The sequence below is a fragment of the Strix aluco genome, chromosome 3 (genome assembly GCF_031877795.1).
Source record: "Strix aluco isolate bStrAlu1 chromosome 3, bStrAlu1.hap1, whole genome shotgun sequence".
NCBI lineage: Eukaryota > Metazoa > Chordata > Aves > Strigiformes > Strigidae > Strix > Strix aluco.
The window spans coordinates 64,495,888-64,517,786 of NC_133933.1; the positions used below are offsets into that span (position 1 = coordinate 64,495,888).

The 21,899-nt window shown below is 39.4% G+C and overlaps 1 protein-coding gene across 4 annotated transcripts in view; it reads right to left on the bottom strand.

The window, feature by feature from the left end:
* PHACTR2 (phosphatase and actin regulator 2) overlaps positions 1–21,899 on the bottom strand; it is a 145,450-nt gene that overhangs the window by 31,339 nt on the left and 92,212 nt on the right. For all 4 annotated transcript variants that reach the window (XM_074818886.1, XM_074818889.1, XM_074818888.1 and 1 more), the window contains exons 2-4: positions 21,346–21,513; positions 11,032–11,112; positions 7,961–8,119 (exon numbers count right to left, since the gene is read on the bottom strand). In XM_074818886.1, coding sequence (XP_074674987.1) covers positions 7,961–8,119; positions 11,032–11,112; positions 21,346–21,513 — 408 coding nt within the window. The remainder of the gene's footprint in view (positions 1–7,960; positions 8,120–11,031; positions 11,113–21,345; positions 21,514–21,899) is intronic.

A 21,899-nucleotide genomic window follows, 5' to 3' on the forward strand; every position in this document is an offset into this window, starting at 1 on the left:
AAATAATGTGTATTAGAATTTATCTTCTGATTCAGGAAAAAAATACAAAATGTAAGGCTAAAGCTTTACATAGTTGCAAATAAACACATTAGTGACAACCAATTAATAATCTTCAAATTTTCTTTAGAGAAATAACTAAAAACTACAAATGAAAAACAAAACTGGAACAGTTCATTCACATCAAAGTTCTTGCTTGCAGATTTCAGTTGCGATTAAAACTGTCAATTTATATAACATTGGTTTTAATTGAAATACCTTGCCATCACTGGGATATCATCTTTACCTAGGACATCTAGGACATTTCCATACTGTTACGTACATCATACCAAAGACTGGCAGACTCTTTCTGCACAGCAGCACCCTATCTGCTCTCATTGAGTTACAGCTCTCATCAAGTCTTGACAGCTCTCATTGAGTCTTGACTGCCCCTTGATTATGTACATGCCCTTTTCTTGGTTTTGACCAATGAATCATCTTTTTGCTCATAGCCATGAGGAAAGCTGTGGTGAAGATGATTGCTTTTGACCGTATCGTCCCTCTTGGTGTCTTATTAGCTTTACTGGTTTTATCTTTGGTTTTTATCTCATCAGATATAAACTTGACTGCCCTCAGCGTCAGTCTGATCTTGCCCAAACTATTGTTTCTCACTTACTCTTGAGATACAGATACAGATTTTTCATTCCTACCTGATGAGTCCATTACACCAGCTTTTGCCAGTGACAAACCAAGTTTTGAAGCAGATGCTTTTCATTGCTTTTCCTCTGCTGCCCCTCAGGCTTTGTGAACATTCACTGACTGTCCTCCCTCAAATTCCCCTCTGCTGTGATGCCAAAGCTGACAATTTTTAGGCTGCTGACATTGTGTTTTTTATCCTGGTCTGGTCCCATCTTGTTTTTCAGTGCCTAACCACAGTGTCCTCTCTTTTACTGCGTTGGAACTTTTTGGTGGTTTTTGTGTTTTTTGCATTTATGTAAGACATAAGTACTGTAGTAATACAGATAACTAATAATGGCAACAGTGGCTTGATCTTGAACAGTGACAGGGATGGCCTGTTGCCTGTAAATGGTTCGAGATACAATTATGTTGTAATTGTACCTCCCTAACATGATTCTGCTTGAATCATAGGGAGGTTCTGCTTGGTCTTCATGCCTGCTCTTCCTTTTGCATCTTTTGCCAAAACAAGGATTCATCTGAATCAGTTCAGACCCATTTATTTGTTCAAGCCAATCCCCCAGGTACCTCAGTACCAGCTGCAATGTATTTTTATTGCTGTTGTTTTTCTTAATGTAGACATCTGTTCATCACGAACTGACCTTTTAATGAAAGGTCTCCAAAAGACCATCAGATAGGAATATCTTTTATTCACTGCTGCCTTGATCAAGACATCTGCTGCAAAAGCAATGTTAAAAATGTTAGTATCTCATTAAGCATTTGGATCAATAATATGTTTAAGTTTAGAATAAATTTTCCAAAGGCCAGATTTTTAAGAAAGCTCACTTTGAGTTCAGATTTTCTTGTTCCCAGAAACTGTGATTGGGCCAGACTCTTAAGAAAGCTGTGTTCTCATGTAAACACCTAAATGATGGTCAGTGTTACAAAGTACTCAGTATACTACAGCTCTTGTGGGGAGACTCATCAAGTCTCAAAAACTTTGAGAGAGATGCCAGTGTGCCATAAAGCACTGGAAAATCAGATGACTTATTTCAGAAGCTAAATGTGGGACCTTTTGCAAACTCAGGACCAAATGGACCTATGAAAATCCTGGGCATAGTTTCAGAAGTCATACGTGACTGGGTTGTATAATACAAGAATTTCTTCTTTACTCTGGTGAACTTCTAAGGAACTGAAGGCCAAAGCTTTTCTACCCCAGGATTTTGTCATACACTACTGGTATTTTTGTTTCTATGGTTAGAGCAGTGACATGAAGCTAGCTCACAGAAAACCAGTAGTGCTGCAGCATGAGCATATAACCTACATCAACTGCAAAGCACCCTTCTCCTGGAAGATGAGCACAACTCAGTGGAGTAACACTATGTAAAATGAAAGTTGGAAATAATGTACGATTTTTTGTCTTTTGCAGGATGACTCCCTGCAAAATGAAACTCAGTAAGAATTTTGAGAATCATGAGTTTCCTTTCCAGCCTATGCAGAGAGCTGCGTTTTGATTAATCAAAACCCAGGAAGCTGTCATTCAGAAACATGGGACACAGGGCAAGACAAGGTGTCTTTTGTCTCTTTTTTGGACTCACTGACTGTGCTGATGCAGGTGGTCAACTCATACAAATCCTTTCATAAACTTCAGATTTAACCAGTTCCATTTTTGTTCCTGCTATTGCTACTAAAATTCTGTTCAAGAAAAGACCCATTCTAATTGTTAGAAAGCTTCCTTTAATTTCCAGTCTAAATGTATTTCAAGCCACTGTTTATTCCTTTCTACTTGTGCCAGCATTGTCCTTTAGCCATGCTCTCTCTTGGCTAGATATCAATTTGTTACATTCATCAAAGGCACTCAGGCTCTCTCAAGGCTCCATTTTGCTAGCCTGAACAAGAACAGCTGTCTCACGATGCTCTTTGCAGCTCTCTCTGCAGTTTTGAATTCATCTTTTTTAAAGATGGATGAGCAGATCTGTACATCTGCAGACTCCCAGATCTTTCTTACTCTATGATTTCAACAGTACCACATGCAAGAGGTCTTGTAACAGAGATGGTGTAGAAAACAGGAGAGGGGAGAAAGGGACAGGTGTAACATCTGACCTAAAGCAACCATGTTCAGATATTTTGCATTGGTTCTAAGATAAAAAAAGGGAAAAAACCCACTGACTGCCATTTTACATTGTTAACTGTCCAAGTTCTGCATAAAAAGTAAGCTGTTAACTCAGGAGAGAATACCTAACATCTTCACTATCAGCTGCATACTTTTACCATTTCTTGTTCTGTGGGAGACTTGGAAAGTGAAAGGCATGTAGGCTTCTACATTCCCTTATACTGTATAAATTCCCTTATATCTGGATAGATATGTTCAAACAATTCAATGGTTAGTTCATTAAAATCACATCTACAATCTTATTTCTAGAGCTACATTAGGATATCTTTCCTATAACAAAAAAAAAAGCAGCTTTACAAATCAGGAGCTTTCCTGGGCCACTCAACTTTTATGGGTGAAAGCCCATGCCTCTCACGTCAGCCTACTAGCACAAGCCAGCCTGGCTGACTTAGTGGACAGGCTCTGCCCAAATACAGCTTTATCTAGAGTAGCTTTCCTTTTAAGATTTGGATTCAGCCTCATTTACATAGTTCAGGTGATGAATCAAAAACATACTATTCTTAGAACTGGTTTTAGACAGCAAATAACTGAGCTGGAGTGAGAGATTCTTTGGGAGTCAGGCAAAAAAACCCCTTTTATGTATGGTGCTCATATTGATGATCTACAGAGCTCAGGAGTGTAGGAAGCCAGCTAGGCACACAAGAGGGAAGAAAGTCTGCCTTGTCTCTCACAGTGAGTGGTTTGCAGGATTAGTCTTCTGAGAGAAAGCAGGCTCTTGTCTGAGACCCTGGAAGATGAGGGTTAAGATCTTAAATTCAACAGGTTTTGTTCCACTTGCGCTTAGGGATATGGTGTAGTTGGGAACTGTCAACATTAGGTTAATGGTTGGACTGGATGATCTTCAAGGTCTTTTCCAACCTAGACAATTCTGTGATTCTGTAATAAATCAAAGACCTCTGTGAAAAGGAACCTAGAAAATTTGACTTTGAAGAACACTCCTTGGTAGACAAACTAAAGCCTCGGTCAGTAACAATGCATGCTCATAAGACCAGAGCTTGTGCCTCCAACCTTCTTTTTTTTTTTTTTTTTGATTACCCATGAGAAAAAGAAAAGATTAAATTTAACAGCAGATTTAAGGTAGAGCAGACAAAGTATAGAGGTAAGAACCTCTGAACCCAACATACTAAGACCTTTGCCAGCTCTCATATAAGTTATCCTGTGGGGAAAAAACATGATACACATGTATCTCATGAATTCATTTGGAAACAGGACTACAAACTGTTTCCTTCACTGAAGAACATGAGAAAACCTGAGAGGATCAGTCTGCTATAAATGGCATAGGAACATTTCAGAAAGAAGCTTATGTTCCATGTCACCCACAACACCCACAGTGCCCGCAACAGGCTTTGGCTTCCTGCAATTTAATTATTTATCAAAGCAGCATCTAACACACCTGACTGATGGTATGCAAAATGAAACTTACTACTTTTTTCCAGGCAGTATCTTGCTAATTGTTACTGAGCCTTTCACTTCTTCAAGCCCAAACTAACAATGAAATGTGGAAGTATCTACCAGAATCATTTAGCTTGCTATGATAAAAATGAGTAAGACCTAACTTTACAAACTGAACTCAGATACAAACTCAGGGTTCTCTGGTACATCTGTGTGCCAGAGACATCCTGTGGGGGTGGAAAGAAGAAAAGCAGCTCTGACACAGTACCAGGACAATGTGCAGCATGCATGTGGTGTCAGCATGCTATGTCCCTATACCTAGAGAGGCAAACTGCGACAATTTTGACACCTATTCTACTGATGTGGTTTCTGGTCTTCTCCAACACTGCTGTAAGGGGCAGGAGGCAGAGAGACTCCTTGGATCCCCTTTGCAATGCTCATACCCCACCTGGAACCTGGAGCGCTGGGGTCTGCTGGGGCTACTGCAGGCAAGTGCCACGGGTCAGGAGCCCTGGCATGATGGTTCAGTACAGTCTGCTGCCCAGATGACCACAGTGTACTCTGACACGCTTGTCTGCTTGCTGCTCTGGAGGCCTTCCAGGGTGCTCACAGAGAATGGCTACAGTTTAGCTCTTTATTTTCTGCAAAAGATGCTAGTGACTTTTCTGAGTCAAAACAAAACAAAAGAATTCAGAACTCAACCCAGTGCAAACATAATGCAAATAAATGATCTAGGAAAAAGATTTCTCTGATTTCTCGTCTGCAAAGCTTTATCCATCAATTACCTGTTTTATGTAAAACTGTCACCAGCTTCTTATTATGCTGACATAAAGGAGGAATTTCCTTGGATGACTGACATCTCATCATTACTACAAACAGTAACAATTACACTATTAAATTACCAAAGGGAATTTTTTCACCAAATACGAAAGGCACCTGTGAACTGACAGGCAGTAGACGGGTACGCAGTTTATGGAACTGCCTGGCAGCACAGAACAGGGAAAAGCTTTCAGGGGTCGTCTTCTTCACTTGCTTCTGCTTAACTTGTTTTCACATTGCATGGCTGAGCCTATTGTCTGCTCTGTTGATACTGTATTTCTGTGGCTCATGCTGAAACAACTTTTTTCCTTTAACTTATTTTAACTTCTAACATATTCCACATTCTACCACACATTGCTGCCAACTCTCAGCATGTGCCTGTATCCCTTATTCTTTTCCAGCTCCAGCAGTCATCATGATATTTTTATGAGAAGGCCATTTTCAAGACCTGTGTGAACATGCGAGCAAGTAAAGACCACCACCATTTCATAAAAACGTTTTAAAATAACCTTGTAACTTTCAGGGGCTCAGATGCATTTTTTGGAACATTTTGATACAGCCAGAGCTGGAACTGGAATTAATCCTGTCTTCAGGTTTTATAAACATGGGAAGTGTATATTACTTCCTTCAAGATTTACACGTAAGAGTTCATGACTCTAAAAAGCCTAACATTAGCCTCACTAAAGATGAACTCCTTGCATCCATTACTCCTGATTGTTCAGCTAGTATTCACTCCACCTATCTAAGTTCTCATGACGGAGGGTTGTGATGTGAAGCACCAGCACGTTTTATAGTCTGAGCAGAAGGCAGTGAGCTAGGTATTCCTGCTTCAGCTCTGATTTTGATGCTCTGTGAGCATTAGCAAATCTCCACTTTGTGGTTGTTAATTCCTCGCTCTGCCAGCGGGTGTGGATGCAATTCACACCTACTGCATCTGCCATAAAAAATCACTGAGGATTAACCTGTCAGGTGAGATGCATCTGTGAGATGCAGTGGGCCTTACTCTTCCACTGAGTTCAACAGACTGGCTCACCTTCTTGTTTAATGTGCTATAAAGTAAAGAATAACTGGTGTATCCACAATTCTTATCCAGTAAGTTGTACTGGATTTGCACTCTGTAATGCTGTTGCTGATCTGTGGAATCAATCCCTAACACCTTTTTTGGGCAGACTATTCCTCTGCAATAAATCTATCTTGTTCCTTTTCAGGCAATTCAAGATGTTTATGTCTAGAAGAACTTCATGTTTAGATGTAAGAGGAAATATACTTGAAGTGTTTTGCATCTTCTATATGGTCATACTGATATGCTATGAAGCCTAGAATACCAAGTTTGCTCATTTCTTTTCCTTTTCCCTCCTCCATATATACTTCACTTTCTGAGAGGGACTGAAGTGATAGCTATATATTCCTCTGTACTGAGTCTACTCCTGTACAGCAATCATTTTTAATTTCTCTCTGTAAGGTCAACACAATATATAGGAAGCACAGAGTGTAATAATGTGTTTGAAATAGGTATTGAACCTTTCCTGCTTCATTGGAGATCTACATTCTGCAAAGTCAGCTAGAGGGACTTCAACATATTTAGAAATGTGCATTTCTGAAAAAAACCTTGTACCTTAGGAAAACTTCCAAGACCTGACAGTTCCAAAAGGCTGTATTTAGGGATGCATAAAATAGTAAGTGGTCTGATCTAACCCCAAAGTTAACCTGAATAATTTTAAAGGAGTTTTCCATGTCTTTTATAACTTTTTTCCCCTGACCCAATATACATCTGGTTCTAGTTGGCACCAAAAGATAGACATATTTAAATGTCATGAAAAAGGCTAATCTTGTATTTCTGTCTTGTTGGGAGACAGGAAGTACTAGAAATCTCATAAGAAAGGCAGTTCTCCTTGGACATCCAGCCACTTTTTACATAGTCAAGTGATTCACATAGCTCAGAGAAGAATTCAAATTTTTGTGTTAGCCAAACTGACCCTCTCCACCTCCAGAGGCTCATTCATGACTAAGTAGAGGTTACTAAAAGACACTGGAAAGGCTGCTCAGTCTAACAGCCAGCCATGAAGTTCTTCATTTTTTGTATCCTTGCTCTTTCCTCTAGGAAAATCCAATAAATGTAATACTATTTAAGAACACTTTCTGACAGGGAAAAGAAATGGTGCATTATTCAAGATGCTAGAGAAGGAAAATAAAACTAGTCCAATTTCTGCAATTCCACATTAATCTTTACTTTTCCTTTACTCAGTCAAACTCTTGTTACCAAGATAGATCTGAGTAAAGGTAACAAAATTAATATGGACTCTGGGACTGCTAAATATTTAGCAGTATTTACTGCAATTCATCTATAGAAAACCCTGGAGTCATAAAGGGCATTTTCCATAAATGACCTAGGTTCAGTTTGCAGTAGTGATATAGCCCCTTGAATATTTCTGAAGAGCTGGACTGCAAGTGTTTAAGATTTAATGAAAAACAATAGGAATGTGTTGCTGAAGTTGCTTTCAAAAATGATACATGCTTTTTAAGTGGCTTAAACACTTTTGAACATTCAACCCAAAAGCCACTTCTACAGTGAGATTGCAAGGTGATGCATATGCACTTAGTGTCTTCTTTCACAAAAGGAAAACCTGAAACCAAAGCTTGCCCATGGCTACAAGGAAAGGCGCACATTGAATTTAGAAATCGAACATCCCTGAACGCATTTTCATGCTCAGACCATGCTTCTCTTTAAGACCTTACTACATCCACAGTAAAAGGCATGCCTACCAGTGACGAAATACTGCTGTTTCAGAAGTCTTATCTTCTCGGCAGGTTCTGCTGGCATCCTTGTGGCAGAACAGAACTCACAGCATGTATCAGTGCTAATGGAAGAACATGTTAATATTTTAAGTAGGTGAAAAACTATTTGTGAAGAATGTGTTCATTTACCTTTTTGATCTTCTTTTTTTCCTTCCAATGCTGATGCCTTCTCTGATAAAGTACCATTATCTCCACTGGCTTTTACCACATTTTCTTCCTGTATGGTTTCTTCACCAATGGCTATGGTGTGTCCATTTGAAGTTTCAAAATTTACTGTTACATCACCATCTGAAATGAAAATTAAAAAGCTATTGCCTAGTTTAACTGCATCCTTAGCATCTGTTGACAACACACAGCATCCCTCTGCTTTCAAGTTTCCATGGAAGCAAAGCAGAAAGACTTACTGAAATGTGAAACATCAGGCTGTAGATCTGCTCTGAAAAGTAACTCTGTAAAGGAACTCTACAGGCTTCCACGTTCTTTGGGTAGATGCCTCTGCCTGGAAGTGCACATGGGTTTTTCAGGTCCAGCTTCATGTCTGTACACATTAGCATCCCATTCTCTTCCTCCCTGCATCTTGCTTTACACAGAAAATATATGTGTGCATGGACCACAACAGAGCTGCAACATGTTCCAACATGCCCCAAATCTGGACAATTAGGGGGCAGAGTTGCAGGACTACTGAATTCAGATAGAAGTTCTCAGAATATGTGTGCCCAGTTAATGGATAAAATAGGTCACAAAATCATTATTCAGCCTTAAGAACCAAGGTGAAGCCTTCCTGTATCATGTATCATAGCATTTTTAAATTCTGCAACTCAAATTCTTTTCCAGCTCTGATGATATTTTACTCACTTACCCAGACTACCTCAGCTATAAAGGATTTTTTTAAATCCTGAATAAAATTTCTTTCTCTTCCCTATTTGTCTATATTCCTGAAAAATGTCAGATACTCTTGCTGGCTCACAGCATTCTCTCTTTTATTTACTGATTTCTGTTCTGTGTTCCATCCATTTTAAAATTGCTACTGATTTTCTTCTCTGGTCATTTCTAAGGCTTGTTATCCTTGTGTTGCTCACACTGCACCTGCAGTTCACATAGATGATTGCTTTCCTTCCGCAGGATTCTTTTGCTGTCCATCCAAAAATTATGTAAATCTACCTGGTGTCTCTTCTGGTTCCTCCTGTTGATTCTTCATTAATTGTAGTAATTCCACTCTCTTCGTTTTTTCCTCTTCCTTGCTGTGTGCTATCAGACCTGGATGTTTGGCACTTCCCTGGTTTCAACACAATTATGCAGCCTCTCTCCTACCACCTTGGGGTGCTCCATGGGTTAAGCTGACGGCTTCGTTCTCACCCACACGCTAACTTCAACTTGATGTGTAAAAACTAAGTTCTGCCCTCTTAACCTTGTCTCATTCACTATAACTGACAGTTGCACAAGGCTTCCTTCTTACCTCACCGCAACATTCAGTTTCTTCAGCTTCTCTCTTCCAGATGTTCATAAATCCATTCTTTCTTCTCTGCCTCCACATGTGGCATTCCCATCTCTTATTCATGTCATGGTTCTGCAAACACCTCCACTTGCCACTTTCCACTTCATTCTTCTTCATCCCATGTGAAACGCTGTCACTTCTTCACATTTCTTACAGCTCACATTTCAAGACTCCTCATTCAGCTTTCATCTCCATAGTCATTCCTTGTAACTACCTTCACGTTGCTCAGTTACCATCTTTCCTGTATCTCCATTGATAGCACCTTCAAACCAATCCTATAGTCTTTCAAAATGCTTCTTAAAAAATATAATTTTCATCAGACATGAAGCACAACGTGATGAAGGCAACAGACTGGATTGATGGCCTTCTTAGAATTGATGGCCCTCTTAAGATGGGAGGAAGGGGAGAAAATTGTTCATCTTTACGACCTTTTCTCACTTTGCTTAATCTCTGTTAGGGATCAAAGTCTCATCCCCTTTTAAAAATAGAATAGAGGGTCAAGGACACTGATGACCAAAGCATACATACTTTTAGCACAAAGGATAGTATTTATGTTCAGACTGTTTGCAACCAACCTGAAATGTTAACACATTTAATTACCTGTCCCAGCAGTCTAAATGTAATTTACAACCATCAATGGACAAAGTCAGGCAGCTCCCCAGTAAAGCATGTAGCAAAAAAGTAACAAATGCACAGATGGACAAATTGAGGTATGGAGAGTTCACAGGTCTTGTTTTAAGTCAAAGACAGTAGCAGAGACAAGTTCAGAAGCCAGCTATGCTGAATGTCATAGTCTGGTAATTGGCAAAACACTGTAAAGACAAGTGATGTCACATGTCAACAAACAAGCCCTTTACTTGTAAATATCAATGTGTATGATACAAAAATCATGATACTTTCATGATTCTTCAGCTCAGGCAGAGTAACACAATTTTTAGAAGAAAAATATCTTTGGAAATCATCTTAGACTCCTTGATAAAATGACAAATGGTTTAATTTTAAGCTACAGAAAATTATTTTACTCACTTGACTTTTATTTGATCTAGATTTATAGAAGATCAAGAGTTATTAGAAAGAATACTAGAAACATAATCAGATGTAGCACAGAGGTGCTAACTCATGCTTTTTGAAACACAAATTCTGGTTAATATCAGTTACTAAACCTTATAGCATTTTGAAATGAGTGGTGTCTTCACAGTTTTGTATTTGTGCCACTTGCGAATGTGGTCTGTGTGATAGTGGTGGGATCTGTATGATCCCAGCACTGGTACTTTTTGATACCTGAAACAGATGCTATTTATCTGCTTGGGGTCCCAAAGCCTCTAATTTTTCAGTCAAAATTTCTCGTATTATACTCCAGTTGCTTTAGACAGCAGACCTTGACTCAAAAAACAGCTTAATCACTAAATCAAAAAAATTCTGGCAAACAATAAGTAGGAATCACAGGAGTCACATTATTTACAGGGAGCATCAAAATACTTAAGGATATGACCGAAGTCAGATGGTGTACCTATGGCAGGAGCAGTTATGGAACACAAATCTCTCAACTCCAACTTCAGTTCTTTGCCATCTGGCCCAAATTACCTCCCATACCCCTCAGCTTTGTCTCCTCACACCTGTTTATACTACATGGAAACAACGCAATAGTGGATTTATCATCCATGTTTAGCACTTAGGAGCTAAATTCTAGTTAATGTGTTATCACCTTGCTCGGGCATTTCCTTCAGCACTCCCCTTCTTATCAGCTCCTCTCTGCTTTGTCTTGTCGAAATCTTCCTTTCCAACACTAAAGAAAAAGCACAGTTAAGAATAGATTTATTCTCATACTGCCAATGCTTGTGAAAAATCTAGAAAAATATTTTTATTTTATAGAAACCCTGAGAAATCTTGTTTCCTCTGATTCTGCAGGAGATGCGGTCTAGGTTTTCATGGATGTTCTCACAAAATACTGTCCCACAATTTCAGGCACAGAAGGTGGGGATTCATATGATCCGGTATCTTCAGCTGAGTGAGGCTCCATGAGGCTTCTTTTACAGTCAGTGGAAAAAGGTACTTCCAGAGTGAAACTGAACTCATCCTAGCATAGACATTTAACATGTAAAAGCACTTCTTTCCCACTGACTGGGTTCACTAGCTCAGCTGCACATACCTCCATCTGCTTTCTAGATGTTTTGAGATGGGAGAGACAAATCCTGCTCAGAGCAAGCAACTCACAGAGTAGCCTTTGTGACATGCAAAGAGTTTTAAAGGAAAAAAAACCCTTGAACAGGAGCTAGAAAGTTGTTTTCTAAAAGGGAATAACATCCTCATCCAGGCTGGTTGGCTTTCATGGAAAAAAATACAGCATCCTGTTTTTAGGTTAAAAAAAAAAGCAGCATACAACACACAGAAAAAAGACTGACTTGAAGCATTTTAATTATTATGTTTATTTCCCATGGGAAAAATGCTGAATAGTTTTATAGGGAAAAGCATTTGCAGATGGCAAAATAGAATAGCTCCCCACTGCACCGCACCCCCACACCAGTACAACTTTGGTCAGTGATCTGGGAGGCCACTGTAATGATGTGTGGAACCACAGTGCACGGTCCATAAAATGTGAGCATCAGTTGTAAAATCCTGTCTTCATTGTTAGGAAAAGTTAATCTCCCATCCTGATTCTATTTACATACGGACATCAAAACTGAAGTGACATTTGGAGCTCAAGCTGAGGGCATGCAGCAAAGCTTCAGCTGTGCCGGACTTCATCCTATTAATGCTATGGGATAGTGTTATTTATCTTATCAACTAATTCAAACACTCTCTAGGGCCAGTCTAATTGCTGTATGCAGATTAAATACTATAAGAAGTATTGTCAATCTCACTTGCGCCAGCCCAGTTGGAGTGAACAGCCACATGGTGAAGTGATGGCTCCTGTGAAGGCACAGAGAGAGGCCGTTTGGCTCTTCTGAGAAAGTTACCCTCCATGCATAGCAAAACGTCTTTTCCCGCAGCAGGTAACCCCAGCTGCTAACTCACAACCAGGCTGGCTGACCTCAGACGCCTGAAGGCATCAGTGCTCATGGCTTCTAACTCCCCTCCTCCACCAGGGAAGGGGATGGTCAAACAGAAGATGAAGCAGATTCTGCACTTCTCAAATTTACAGCACCAGGTTTATTTCTCACACTGCAAAGTTCAGGGATTCATCAACTGCTCCACAGGGGATGCATTTTTGTGCCAAAATAGCACCAACTCCTGGCAGAACTGGGGGCAGTAACCATTTTGATCGGCCCTGTTCAAGCTACCCATGCCTGTGAGATCAACAGCTCGTGAATGCAAGCAGTACTGGCTCAAGAACACATAAGCTGGCACTAGGTCTGTGTTTATACACTCAGGTACTTCGTGGGATCTGTCCGGTAAAGGTCAAACCTTTGCGGTGTTCAAATCACATCTGACCATGTAAAGGAGCCTGTGATGTGGCTGTGGACTCTCAATATAAGCAAGCCTCCCTGGAGAGAGGAGTGTGGTGGCCTGAACTCAGACCAGGTTAGTCTGCCTTGGGCCCCAATCCTGAAGTACTCAGGAGCACTTCCAGTTTTTTTAAGCTACATGCCTTGCAACTGTGTGTCACACATTGGCATGGTAAACAAAGCACAGGAGCATGCCCTATTCTTGCAAAGAGTTTTTCATGTAGGTGAACACTCGCTCCCACAAAGACTGCTTTAAAAGAGATGAGGGCCCATGAAGTCAGAGGACTATGTGGGCAGACATAGATGGAGGGTCTGAATCTTTCTAGAAAGCAGGTGCATTTATGAGCAGAGTGAAATCTCCTGTGACATAGACCCCAAGGATGAAGACTATGCACATATTTTATACCTGTTTTGTTGCTGGCAATATAAATATTCTATTATTATTATTATTACTATTACTTCAGCTTTACAAGTATTATTTACTTCCTACTATTTTTCCTGCTCTCCTTTTACATCTGTTTTATTGGGGACAATGAAATGAGATGATCTCGCATATATTTATTTGTGGGACTTAATCCAACACCACTTGAAAACAACGATGCTCTTTTCATCAAGTTCAAGAACATTGAATCAGACCCCCATCAATGTCTGTCTCTCTCATCTCTCAGGATGATATATTTTTTCAGTTCTACAACACTGAATTAACAACTATACTGAATTAATTATCATGGAAAATGTCAATTGGCATTAAAGTACATTAACTCCTTACATTTTTACTGGAAGACCTCAAAGCATTTTATTAACATTACACAGGTTTCATAACATCCCTTAGACATAACTATCTCCATTTCACAGATTAGAAAATTTATGAACAGATCAGAAGCTTAAGCCCCAATCCTTCATCAGCTAAAATGCTAGACATGAGTGGTGTTTCTATTTAAACTGATTAAGCTCAGTTAATTCAGCTTGAAAAGATAATTTATTTAAAATATTATTTGGCCCATAGAAAGAACATTAGAAACCATGCTAGTATTCACTGTATCATAATTTTAATTCCTACAAAGAAAAAGGCAGAATTTTAATTTAAATCATAGTGACCAAAAATATGTCCCCTTGTACAAGAGGAATGAGTAGCCTGTCTACTTATGAACCTATACTGGGTGCTATTTAGCCAGGGTGGACTCATCACCATAATTCATTGCTTATTACAGACTTGGGACTATACAATACATTTCACATTTACACAGTCAAGTATTTTGATTATCACAACCCAATTGCACTGATCTTTAAGTGTCTCAAACTACTCAGCTGAGCTAATCACATTTGACTACTGTGATGTTTTGGTAAGAGAGTTACAAAATCAATATTTTACCTTTGCCACCCCTGCCACATTTAGAATTCAGACTGCACTGTGTTCAATGAATGTTTTTTTTGCCTAAATTTTTAACCTTACCTTTCACTCTATGGCCCAGGCCTCATCTAAGGAACAATCTAAACCTTAATTTGAACAGAAAACTAGTTTTCCCAAATGTCACCCTAACAACTGAGTGAACCAAAGATGTATTCTTCTCCATGATGCCCATGTGAGATGCAAAGGTGTTATCACTGTATAGATAGGCAAGTTATGGCACGGAAGGATAAAGTCATATTACCAAACATGCTGATATTTGTTAAGTGTTTGAGGTACCTTTTCAGGTGTAATTTCCCACATTAAAATTGTGATAAAACAAACAAACAGACAACTTAAAGCACAGGAATTCTAATTGAATTGCCTACTTATGGTTCAAAATATCTAATCACCAGAAGTGAAGCTATGAGTATTGGCCATCTGCTGTTGAGCTAATGGCATAGACAACTGTAGAAACAGTTATCATCTATATGAACCACCTGGGATGGGTATCATGACTTGTCACCTTAGAAACAGTTCAGTCTCCTGAGTTCAGTACAGGGAGAGGACTGTAGTTTGGTGCTTCCACTGTTATCCTACTTGGCATGCTCCCTTCTCTCACCACCTCTGTCATGACTTCATCATATGGGTCTTTCTCCTTCACCTGAAGTTTAAACTTCTTATTTTTGGTTTCCAAACCTACCTCTCTTCTCTTTTTTCTTCTTCTAGTAGAACTTGCCACAACACGCTACTCATTTGCTTCTCCCATAAGCACACCTTTGTGTCTCTATTCCTGCTGATCATCGTTTTTGCAATCTCTGATCTTACAAGTTAATGCCTATTCCTCACTCAGGAGTAAATGACTAGTACTATCCTGGAAGACATATATGATGTTAGCTGTACCATCATCATGTGGACATTCTTAAGCTGAGTGACCAGTGTATGTTATTACTACAAATCTTTTCTATCACATGTGTATATAATAATGTGTGTATATATATATGTGAACATATATATCTTAACATATGTCTGTGATATATGATATCTAAATATATATGTGTATATATAAAAGTGTGAATATATATAACACTTCAACATTAACAACAACATATTGTTTATAACATTAAGCAAAAATAAAATGGAAGTAACAATTTCTCCATCTGTATACATGTATGTATTGAGATCGATTACACAAACAAGTCAATCCAGACCATGAGTGTAATTGGTTATCAGTCCTTGCCTGCTGAGGAAGGCTGAGGTGAGGTGGGCTCCGCTATCAGACATCATGCTCCAGAAGACTCAAAAAAACCCATGTCAAATCCTTCCCCTACTGCAGTCAAAAGCAAAGCTTGCCCTGACTTCAGGTGTAACTGTCAGAAAAAAGGTGAATTTATCACACTGTATGCAGCCCTCATTTACTTGAGTAAATCTTACTCCTCCAAGGGATCCCACAAACATTTGAGTTTCTAGCCCAATACAGGTAACAGTAACGCTAATCATAAGAACAGTTTACCTCAAAAAGCAGTTTCCATCCCTCCCTCCCTAGCCCCTCAAAAGAGGCTGCTTAGTGATAGTCAGCAGCTACAAACCTCAGGCAGTCTTAAAACCCATTCTCCAATTCAGAGAGTGCTGTGAGTTTCTGGATATTCTCCAATCTTTAGTTTTGCTCTTCCAAGAGAAACTTGAAAGAATTCTGATTTTTTATTTTTCTCTGACCTAGTAAGAGCTAAAATTGCCTTCTGCTCCCTGTCTGCATATACTCTTACAGTGGAGCTTTGAAGTGGCATCTACTTTGTGCCAAGACACAAACTGCTGCCTTCTTTTACTTCACAGCAAAACATTGCAGAGGGAAGAAACCCTTGAGATGATGCCATTTTCTGTTTGTTTTTACTTAATTTTGAAAGCCCTCTAGGCAGAAAGTATACAACCAGTGCCCAGAGAACAGATTTTCTGAGATACAGCATGGAAAATATGTTGCTAAAGGAAAAAATTCCAACCATCATTCTCACATCAGCACAAATACTTCCACATCCAGTCCTTCATCTTTTTTTGATGTTTGTGGTATTTGCTGCTTATGAACATCTTTCAGTTGCTGGCATAAGAGAGTCACGTGAGATTTTGTGAAAGCACTGCATGGTCCATGCCCTGGCAAGGATGTAGCAAGAACCTATTTCAAAAAGCCTATTGAAAACACAGAGAAAGCAATAAGACTTCTTTCCAATAGCCTGGATTCTGTCTTAGAAGAAACTCTTTCTTCAGCTGCATACAGATTTTATCAAGTTGTAGCCCTGTTAAGAGCATCGGCAACAAATACGACAATGATCATACTATCTCCCATGGTCTCAGGCCAGGAAACAGGCTTCCTGCATGTAAGATGCACACACGCACGCATACATAGACACACAGCCCCCGTTCTGTGACGTAAATATATCTCTGATCGAGTAGTCTGAGGGTTTCCTCTAGGATTTTTATTTTGTATGGATGTCTTCCCATTTCCTTCTCAAGTTAGATAAGCAAGTTTCTTTTCCTGTGTCAGCATGCAACAAGGGGCAACTTGCAAGAAATGTAGGGATAACTATTTCAGCCTCCCCTCCCACCCCCGGAAACTACCACCTGAGGCAGGATGAATGCCATCCGACTACTTTTCATTTTAAATTCCAGCCTCTCATGAAGCGCATACACAAATGTGATTCCATACCTTACATACATAGAGTTTAAAGGCAAATTATTATCTCCCTACAGCTCTGGGGCTTCCTGACAGCGAAATAGTCCTCAGCATGTAAATATATGCTTTCACTGCAAGCTAACCTGATTTACACTGAAAACCATAGCTTATTCATGGTGCAGCTGGGGCTGGCACCCTGTCTGTTTCTGGGATTTCTGGAGACACAACCCTTACCCTTAGCACTGCAGAACAGTACGATTTATTTCTATTATTCTCTGTGTGGGAATACCTGGAGAGATCATCTGCATTTCTGGCCAAGACAGAGGAGGAACTGCAGGAGGGCACTGGAAGTCAACACGTACCCTGGTGCACTCCTATGAGCACTACTAATACTACCACTGGGCAACCAGCATCAATGAATGGTATGTCTAGCCCACAGCAGGCTGCTGGCACAGGTCTGCAAGTACAGCCAGGCTTGGGAGAAAACAGGTATCTTGTATGTAGATAGGAGGGTAAACATCAGTAACACCTAAGCAAGACTATAAACTATATTTGCCTTGAAGAGGTACTCCAAATCTTTACTCTGTGGAGATTAGTCAATACTTAGACACATTCTTCTTTCTCAACATAAAAGCTCTAGGAACTGTTCTTGTGCCACTTTTGTATAGCCAAATGCCTGAATCTGTGGGTTACATCTTAAGAGTCACAAGGGGTAAAACTCTCATATGAAATTTAGGGGGAAAATAATTTGGGAATCCTTCACTTATTTTTAGAACTCTCACAACTCATATCATCCAGATTCACTTTTCATCTCCCCAGCTTAGAGAGCCAGTCTTGCTATTTTTGAGGTGAAAGTCAAGATTTTCAGATGTTACATAACTCCTGCAGTTTCACTTTAAGGAAAAAAAAAGCACTAAATATTGTGATGGTTCACAAAATGCATGTAAACTGGAACATATGAATACAAGTTGATATATTGAATGTACAAAATAATAGAAAAGTTTTGAAAACTTGAAGTTAATTCCCTGTGTCACTACGTCTGCATAATTCCATCTAAAGAAATCAAATTTTACAGTGTAGCAGGTGGATAAGCAGCACCTCATTAAAATCAGAGCATGTGTACTCCTTAGAGAAAAAAAAAATCAATCTACTGAATAATCAAAAAATATCAGAAGTTCCCAAACCTCCTGTATAACTTCTGAAGTTGTGTTCACCAAGATATGCATTCAATTTTGCATATGTACTCTTCACAAACTATATAGGCACTGAAATACTGTTGTTTATATAATTCAGAGCGTTAGAATGGTTTTGTGGTTTATTAGCTGTTTTACATTATGTTATTAAATATAATGGCAGTCTTTACTGTATAGAACTAGCTAAACAATGAAGTGAAAAATTAAATCTTTCTCAGGGCAATTTAAAAGTCTTTATAGAAGATGATACTTCTAGATATATAAGATACATTAAGCACTTATTCAATCAATAGCGTTAGTTGGTTTTTTGCCACAAAGGACTATTAAATATAAAGTCTTGTGATTGGACTTAGAGCAGGGACTTCAGACAGACAACTAAGTGTTACCTCCTCCCGCACCGAACTTTTCCCATCCACTATACCATTAGTATACTATACCAGAGATACTTCATTGTGCAGATAATTAACTTCCACTTTTTAATACATAATTATATATAATCATGTATTCAATTGACCCAAAGAACTCCCATGTATGAGAGTCCCATCTACGGACTATAATTACCTTTCACTATCAACTCTGTTCTTCTGCCAATTTGTAGTGCAAATTCCCCTAACTTTTCTGGATTTCTGTTTGCACACTAGTGCCTACCATTTTCAAGAAAAGATTGATCACAAAATAAAGCTTTAACTTTGAAAAAAAGTCAAGGACGTCTATATTAATCTTTTAGTTTCCGGACTTGAAAGGCAGTGCTGCAAAAACACAGCTGAAATGAAAAAAATCAGGTTGTCTGAATTTTAAGAAGTCATCCAAAAGAGTGGGTCTGTTTTTCCTCTCTGCTTCAGCAAGCTTTATGATAGTAAGCACAGTGCTAGGACACAAATCCAAGCGGTAACCTTCACAGATGAGTCAAAGCTACTTCTTCTTGTTACATTTTACTGGATTTGTTTTTAGCTGGATCAGGTTTGTGATCTGTTCATCACAAAACTGTTGCCAGTACACAGGAAGCAGTGGAAGCAAACAGACACAGCTGAGAGAACTGGGGAAGACAAATTATCACTTGAAAATTAGTTCTGAGATAGTTAAGATGGACACTGCTTCCCAATAAGTACATCTTTCTTAAGAGACTCAATGCAAAACGTTACACACTCTGCTGTGATATTAATAGTACCTTAGCTGTGATGCCTAGGTATATAAATGCAGCAAGGCTCAGGGAAAGAAATAACAACCCTTATAACCAACTAGTGTAGCTGTATGGCACCTGAAAAAGGTATTTTGTGACTGAAAGTTTGTCTATTTGTATCTTTAGCATAATTTTAAAGCTTGATTTTCATTACAGTTCTGAGATTATTCATGTTTTCTGTCCATTACATCTACTGTTAGGCATCTCCACTTTTCAGGTTCTCACCTTGAGATAGATTGTCTTGAATAACTCCATCTGAAGTCAGTGCCAATGAGAACTGTGGGTTCTCCACACCCCGGAAAGGACTTGAGGGACTACACCATCATAAACAAGACAGGCAAATTAAATACAAGCAAGTAACTAAGGAGGCACTTTTGGAGATGTTGACCTTAATTTCTTTGTGTCTAATTTCCTCCTTTCGTAAAAGAAATACAAACACATGCTTTGCCTTGGTATTATAAGAATTGACATGTCATGCTTGTAACACTGGATTGAGGCCCTCTAAAGAAAGACAGTACAACGTAAGAAATACTGTATTTAACATGAATTTACTACGACATTCATTTGCAAAAAATAACTGCAAAATGACACATGCATTATTATTTAATGGCATAACAACTTAACACATGCTAGTAAGTTGGGGAATCTCTGTATACACAGCTTATGAACGGTGATTATTCTGAAGAATTCACTGCATATAAAATCACATACCTGTCCAACAGTGGCTGCAGAACATTCAGGAGTCATTAACTAGGAATAACTTTGCTCTAGCAATATGATAAAAGTACTGGAGAAGCTGAAGGAAACTGGAAGCAATGAAGGAGATATCAGACTGAGGGTATTTTCTTTATTGCAATAGTGGAAGAAATTGTGGGCGTTTTGTTGCAGGGTACCCGGGAAAATTTAAAAAAAAAAAAAGAAAAAGAAGAGAGACACTGAGAGAAGGATTTGAAGATCTGAGAAATGCTGTCCAAAAATTCAGCTGGTATCTGGAGTGATGAAGACACCCGACAAAATGGCTTTTTGCCTTTTCTGTAAATAAAGCATGTTTTAGAAGTTACACTGCAAAACCATAGAGTTCCTTGCTGTAATTGTCAGGGGTTGTTATGGGTTTAAAATGCCAAGCAGTGTACTCCTGAGAGTTCAGGAGAGTCTACTGAGAATACTTTAGGAGATCAGTTTTGTGTTTATTGCCTAGAGCCATGGAAGACAGTGGACAGAGGGCCTGCATTGTGGTAATGAATCTGAAGAGCTCATAGATGCTCACTGGACTCTGATTAGACTCAAGTTTAGAAAAGCACAGCATCAAATGTCTGAATCCCAAACCAGAAATTTGGGATTTTTCTGGAGAAAGCTTGGCCAGAGCTGTGACACACGAAGACACACACACATATATGCAGGGTGGCATTCAGTTTCGTACACGTGGGTGTCTACAGCTACTTGAGAAGCCCTAGGGTTTTGGAGATGTCTGCACAGGAATGACAAATATGATACAGAACCTTCTGCAAGAGCAGCCAGGACAGCACAGAACATCTCAGGTGGCACCAAGCAACTGTGTTTAGCTAACTGAATCCCAGCCCTCAATATTCCTCTTTTTCAGAAGGAATACAATTCAATCACAGCATTTTATTTCAGATCATTCTTCAAGCCTGGCCAACAGTGGAATGAAGGGGCAAAGCAGCCTGTACGAAGGCAGTGGTCACAAAGCTGATCCTTGTTCTTCTGCTGGGTATGGTCACGTCTGCTTCTCCCCTCTGAACAGACCAGATTTCTGTCCCCATGAAGGCAGGGTTTGTTTCATAACCCAAGTCACTGATTATTAGGAGGACATAGAGACATTTCCAGCATATCTGAAGATATGTAATATAGAGCCTAGTGTTTCTTAGTTAAAAAAGACTAATGTCAACATCAAAAGCATATATTATGTATAGTAAAAAATACACTGCAGGGTTTTGGTGACAGGTTCAGGACAGAAGCTGAACAAGGTTAGGTTTTTCCTTGCCAAGGATCAAACTGTTTTTCTGTATGTCAAATACTGTACCTAAATAATCCCTGCCATCTAACAAGCTCCAAGAGCTTTTCAAATACTACTCTGCAAAGCTATCACAGTGTTTTCTGCTATTTGCCACCAAAGGGCCACAGACATACCTGCTGATGTTTCTCTGAATTTGTCACTAGTCTTCTTCTTCCGCCATTTCCAAGGTTTAAAGATTTTGCCAATGGTGGAGAGTTTGCCCTTCCTCTTGAAGGGGGGAGTTTGGGATCCTGGGGCTGGTCCATCCGAGTTAGCGATTGAAGCCTTATCCAAACCATCAACTGTATAAACAAGAAAAGTAAAGGTAACTGAGGGATGGAAAACCGATTGGTACCCGAGAGCTAAACTCCTCCGCTATCAGACTGCAACAGGCTGTGTGTGGGTCCATGTGTTTTCTGTGCTAGAAGGAAGTCAAGGGGCATGTGATTGCAGCCCATGGTCACAAGCCAGTCCCCACCCCAGCTAGCCCTGGGCTTCACTGCTGCTCAGCACCTCAACTGCAGAAGGCCAAAACTTGCTTCTCACAACGCACATCTGTCACATCTCCACAGTTCTGAGGTTTTCCATCGCTACTGGAGAATTTCTTTCAACATATATTTGAGTGACTTTTTCCCTATCCTTGGTAAAACTAGCTGTCATCATATAGAAAACAAAACCCTTGCAATGT